This window comes from Passer domesticus, chromosome 11 (genome assembly GCF_036417665.1).
Source record: "Passer domesticus isolate bPasDom1 chromosome 11, bPasDom1.hap1, whole genome shotgun sequence".
NCBI classification, from domain to species: domain Eukaryota; kingdom Metazoa; phylum Chordata; class Aves; order Passeriformes; family Passeridae; genus Passer; species Passer domesticus.
Window position 1 is genome coordinate 33,691,493 of NC_087484.1, and position 5,632 is coordinate 33,697,124.

At 62.6% G+C, this 5,632-nt stretch overlaps 1 protein-coding gene across 1 annotated transcript; it reads left to right on the forward strand.

The window, feature by feature from the left end:
• The first annotated feature begins 534 nt into the window (after positions 1 to 534).
• LOC135278290 (serine/threonine-protein kinase pim-1-like) lies at positions 535 to 4,489 on the forward strand. The gene is made up of 9 exons (XM_064384847.1): positions 535 to 763; positions 877 to 983; positions 1,355 to 1,479; positions 1,600 to 1,721; positions 2,368 to 2,544; positions 2,793 to 2,942; positions 3,161 to 3,277; positions 3,894 to 4,028; positions 4,314 to 4,489. Exons 1-6 carry the CDS (start codon positions 535 to 537, stop codon positions 2,897 to 2,899), a joined length of 867 nt encoding a protein of 288 aa, XP_064240917.1. The 3' UTR covers positions 2,900 to 2,942; positions 3,161 to 3,277; positions 3,894 to 4,028; positions 4,314 to 4,489.
• Positions 4,490 to 5,632: the final 1,143 nt, after the last annotated feature.

Sequence of the window (5,632 nt, forward strand, 5' to 3'; positions counted from 1 at the left end):
AGGGAATGCGCTCTGAGAGTGTTTGACCCTCAGCAGGGACAATGCACAGCAGGGACCGAGGGGATTCCTGAGCCACTGTGCAGGAGTCCAGACTCTGGCTCTTGGCTGAACTCGGCAAAGTTCCCGTGTTTGGACAGGCTCAGGGGCTGCCCTCGGGGAACGTGGGGCTCGGGGCGGGGGCGAGCGGGCAACGGACAAACGGACACGGGGACAAACGGCCCCGGAGCTTCAGTTGCAGCAGCAGCAGCAGCAGCGGCAGCAGCAGCAGCAGCAGCAGCAGTAGCGGCGATAGAAGAAACTTTAGATTCCCTTCTCCTCTCCCTTTCCCGCCGCCCCGTACCTCTCCCGCTCTCCCCTTCCCGCCGTCCCTCTCCTCTCCCCGCCTCCCTCTCCCCGTGCCGGGCTGGGCCATGCCCCCGGCCCGCCCCCGGCCCCGGGCGGGGCTGCCCCGTGCCCGCCCCCGGCCGTCCCGCCGCCGCCTGGCCTCAGCCCGGCTCTGGCCGTGCTGGCGCTGGCGCTGCTGGGCGGGCGTCAATGCCTGGGGCTGGGGCGGCTTCGCCGGCTTTTGGCTCCGCCTGGCCCGGCCCCGGCCCCGGCCCCGACCCCGAGCCCGAACCCGAGCCCGGCCCCGGCCCCGGCCCCGGCTCCTCCCGGGGCCCGCGGAGGACACAGGCGGCGTTGCCTCTCCCGCCGCCTCCGCTGCGGCTTGCCCGGCCCGAGCTCCGCCGCTCGGCAGCGCAGCCGCCGGCCCCGAACCTCCCCTGTCGCGTTCCGAAAACCGAACGCCGGGGGATGGCCGGGCCGGGGCGGGTGAGGGGCGCTCGGGGGCCGTTGCTGGCCCCGGGCCGAGCGCTGACAGCCGCGTCCCGCCCGCAGGGAAGGCGCAGGAGGCCCTACAGGAGCGGTACCGCCTGGGTTCCCTGCTGGGGCGCGGCGGATTCGGCAGCGTCTGCTCGGCGACGCGGCTCTCGGACGGCGCCCCGGTGAGCGGCGGGGCCGGCGGCGGGCGGAGGAGGAGGGGGCGCAGGAGGAGGAGGAGGAGGATGGGGCTGGGCAGGGCAGGCGTTGAGCTGAGCCCGCTGCTCCCCTTGGCTTGCAGGTCGCCATCAAAAGGGTGCCACGGAACCGCATCCGGCACTGGAGCGAGCTGGTGAGTGAGCCGGGACCGCGGGAGAAGCCGGGCCGTGCCGGGCGGGGATGAGCCGAGCCCCGGCATGGTGGAAGCCACCAGGACGTCTCGAGGGAGAGTGGGCGTGGGGCCAGCACAGGGCGCAGAGCATCCCGGGCTGGCTGAGGGGTTGCCCAGCCCTGGCCCAGCATTGGCCCCACTGACGGCATCGTGCTCCTCCCGCAGCCCGACGGCACCAGCGCTCCCCTGGAGGTTGTGCTGCAGGACAAGGTGTCCACTGGCTTCCCCGGTGTCATAAAGCTGCTGGAGTGGCTTGAGCTCCCCAGCGACATTCTGATGGTGCTGGAGCGGCCAGAGCACTCTCAGGACCTCCTGCATTTCATTCGGGCACGGGGGTTCCTGCGCGAGGAGGTGGCGCGGCAGCTGTTCCGCCAGGTGCTGGAGGCCGTGCGGCACTGCACCAGCTGCGGGGTCCTGCACCGCGACATCAAACCAGCGAACATCCTGGTTGACCTGGCCACCGGGCAGGCTAAGCTGATTGACTTTGGCTGTGGCACCTACCTGCAAGACACAGCCTACACTCACTTTGCAGGTGAGCCTACACAGGGCTGTGCTCCCGCTCCTGGCATCTCATGGCCCAACATCTCTCAGCCCAAGCTGGCTGTGGCAGCGGGGATTCTCCCTTTTGCTGCCACTCAGGGGACTGAATCTGCAGCTGAGTTGCTTTAGAGCAGGGCTGGGTGGGGAGCCAGCTTCCAGCCCTGCTGGCAGCCTTTGCCCACCACTGTGCCCAGGACTGGGGCTGGGCTGGGGCAGCCAGCCTGACAAAAACAGCCGTGGGTGGGGGTAGCAGAGAGGGAGGTTGGAACCTGTGTCCCAGCCAGTTTGTGTGCAGGCAAGAGGAAGGGCTTGGACTGCTCCACTTGCCCTGTTTGTCTTGCCTTTATAATATGTTTGGGGCAATGCAGGCAGGGAGAATGAGGGCATGGTTTTTCCCCAGCACGCAGTGGGTATTTCCTTTGCATGTCATGGTCAGGCTTAGCCAGGGCTTCCACTGTCCCCTTCCCACACCAGTGGCTTCTTTTGCAATCCCAAGTTTGTACACCAGTCCCAGGTGCTGGTGAGAGGGCAGTGGTCACCCTGTGTGCCACTGATGCAGCCCCCGCCCGCCCAGGGATGCTGGGGCCAGGCTCTGGAGCAGCAGCATCCCCCTGATGAGCTCCATCTGTATTCCACAGGAACACCATCATACAGCCCCCCGGAATGGACCCGCTTTGGCTGGTACCATGGCGAGCCAGCTACCATCTGGTCCCTGGGCATCCTGCTGCACGAGATGGTCTGTGGGAAGATGCCTTTCAGGAGGGGCTGGAACTTCAGCTGGGGCCAGCTCTCGCTGCCACAACGGCTCTCTCCAGGTGGATCCTCTTCTCTGGGCATGAGTGCAATACCAGTGCTGGGAGACAGCAGCGGGCTCGGGAGCATCCCGCTCTGGCAGCTGCTGAGGAGGTGGCACATGCCCTGCTCTCCCCCAAAACCAAGAATTGATGGGAAAGTTCAGGCCCAGCTCTGAGCACATCCAGCATGGCCTGGGCATGGGAATAGTGGGGCAAAGCCAACAGGAGCCTTCTCCAGCTGACGGGCAGTTTCTGGTTTCTCTCCCCAGAGTGCCAAAATCTGATCGGGTGGTGTTTATCCATGCACCCCTTGGCCAGACCCTCATTAGAAGAGCTGTTCTGTCATCCTTGGATGCAGGATACTCATCTGCCGTAGAAGAAGGGAGAGAGCCACAGGCACACTTTGATCCAGGGCCCTGGTAAGTTACAGCTGCACTCATGCCTTGGCAATGAGAAGCAAAGGAACCCAGCCTGTGTCACTGCACCAGGGTCATGGGATGGGAACACGCAGCCCTTGTGCTGGAGCTGAGCTGCTCTGCCCAGCCCTGGTGGCTGTCATCCAAGCATGTTTTGCTTGTCCTGGTTCCCTGACAGCTGGGGCCCTGGGCAGAGCCCTGACAGCCTGGTCTCACCCCAGGGAAAGAGAAGGAGCCCCTGGAGAAGCTGTACCGGGTGGGGCTGCTGCTGCAGGAGACAGCGAGGATGACATCAAGGATGACAACCTCTTCCTCAACCTGGCCACCAGCAGTTGAAGGTGATGCACTATGATTGTGGCACCTTCTTCAAAGCCAAACTCCACAGGGAGTTTGCAGATGAGTCCACACGTGGGGAAATGCTCCCAGATTTGGGCATTGCCCAGCCTGGTTGGGATGCAAAGGTTTCCCCTTTGCTGGGGCAGATGGAACTAAATCTTCAGTCAGCTGCCCAGCTGCTTTTTTGGCAGGGCTGGTGGGATGGGCTGGGGTGGGTACGAAATGGGAGTGGGCTCCTGGCCCTGCCAACAGCCCCCAGCACCCACCGTGCCCCGGGCTGGGGCTGGGGCTGGGGCAGCCAGCCCGACACAAACCCCCGTGGTGGGAGCAGAGGTGGGACTCCAGAACCTGTGCAGGGGCTGCTTTGCTGTGCAGGCAAGGAAGGCCTTGGGCTGCTCCACTGCCCTTGTTTGCTTTGGGATCATGGTTATTTTGGGGGCCAGTGCAGAGGGAAAGAGAGAAAGTGTGGACCTCCCTCACCCATGGCTGGATTTTTCCCTAGCATGTAGGGGTTGGGCCTTCCTCAAGGCTCTGACAGAGCTAAGAGTTTTGACCTTTCTTCTTCTTTTCCCTTTTTGTCTCTAACCTCTTTTCAACAATTTGTTTGTTTTTTTCTAGAGGAAGCATTCTAGGTGGTCCAGTCTGGATTGGGAAGTGCTTGGGACCAGCTGCAGCGTGGATGGGCCGTGCCCTTGGAGCAGGCTGAGGACATCGCTTGGGACCAGCTTTTCTTCCAGCCATGGATGGCGTGAGGTGGGTGCCCGTCTGCTTGGCAGGGTGGGATCAGAGCTTTTTGGAGATGGCAGCGAGCACAGGAGCATCCTGCTCTGGGCAGCTGCTGAGCAGGTGGATGTGCCATGGCTGGCTGCAGGCTGGGCACATGTCCTGCCCTCCTGCCCTGCTCCCAAAGGCAGCACTGATGGGCAGCTCTGGGCACAGCTCTGAGCCCGGCCAGCACGGCCTGGGCACTGCGGGCAGCTGGGACAAGGGGACAGGAGCCATCAGCTGACGGGCAGTTTCTGCTTTCTCTCCTTGCAGCCAGGCTCTGCAGATGCTGAGGCTGCTCTGGGCTCTGGCAGGGCTCTGCTGGAGCTCAGCACCGGGCTGGAATCAGCCAAAGAAGAAATGGTGTCACCTGCAGCACAGACTTGCTTGAGCATTTTGACAATGCAGCTCAAGTTTGCAGCGTGGACACCTCCAATGGAAAACATGACACCTCCCAAAAATTAAAATCGTTCAATACCTTCTGAAATCAAATCAATCTGGGATGACTCCAAATGACATTTTTCAGCTTGCTCAAGATGTAGCTCAGCCCTTCTCTGAACAGTTCTCTCCCCCACCTGCCTTTTACTTCTCAACTGCTCCCTTTTTTCCCCCAGTGAATTCCCAGCCCATTGCAGTCTCCATCACTTGCTGGCCTTCCGTGTTGCCCCTGACCACAAGGAAGGCCGAGCCCCAGGTTTAGGGACTCATGCTGTCACTGGCTGAGGAGCAGCAATGTCTCAGAGGTCCAGTGGGATTTTAGTGTCATTCAGAGCCACTCTCCAGCCCTCAGCTCTCCTCACTGCTGAGTTCCCACTCCCTTTTCTTCATCCTTGCAGCAGGATGAGCTCTGTGAATCCCCTTGAGCCTCCCCACTCTTCCCAGCCCACGCAGCCACCTCAGTTAGGCTGAAGCTGAAGCTTCTCTGTCTCCTCTGGCACACCAGTCCAGTCCCCTGTGTGGGGAGCCCCAGTCCCAGAGCACAGCACACAGCAGTGCAGTCCAGGCTGGAGCAGCTGCCCTGCAGCCCTGGCTTGGCTGTTTGTGGCAGCTGAATGCTCCCTGTTTCCAGCTGTCCCTGCAGGATGGCCCCGGGGCAGAGCCCAGCCGGGCTCCCACTGCAGCCCCTGGAGCTTGGGACAGACAGTGCTCCCAGAGCTGAGGTTCATGGGGAGCACCCGCAGCTGTGCCTTGCACTCAGTGCTGGCAAGTGGTGTGTTCTCATCTCCTGCAGCCTGAGGGGAAAACAACCTGTGCTGCCAGGCCAGCACTGCCCCTCTGGGCAGGGACAATGCTGAAGGGCTTTCCCATTCCAGAGGAGCTGGCACTGAGCCTTGGCAGGGCCTGGCAGGGCTGGAGCCGGGTCTGGCCTGCTGTCCGGGACTCGCTGCCCACCAACCGCCCCCACCCACCACGCTCCATTCTCCAGGGACAGAAGGGTCTGTGTGTGCCAGGGGCTCTTGGATGTCTCTGTATCCATGGAATGAAGGCTCTGTGTGTGCCAGGGGCTCTTGGATGTCTCTGTATCCATGGACAGAAGGCTCTGTCTGTGTGTGCCAGGGGCTCTTGGATGTCTCTGTATCCAGGGACAGAAG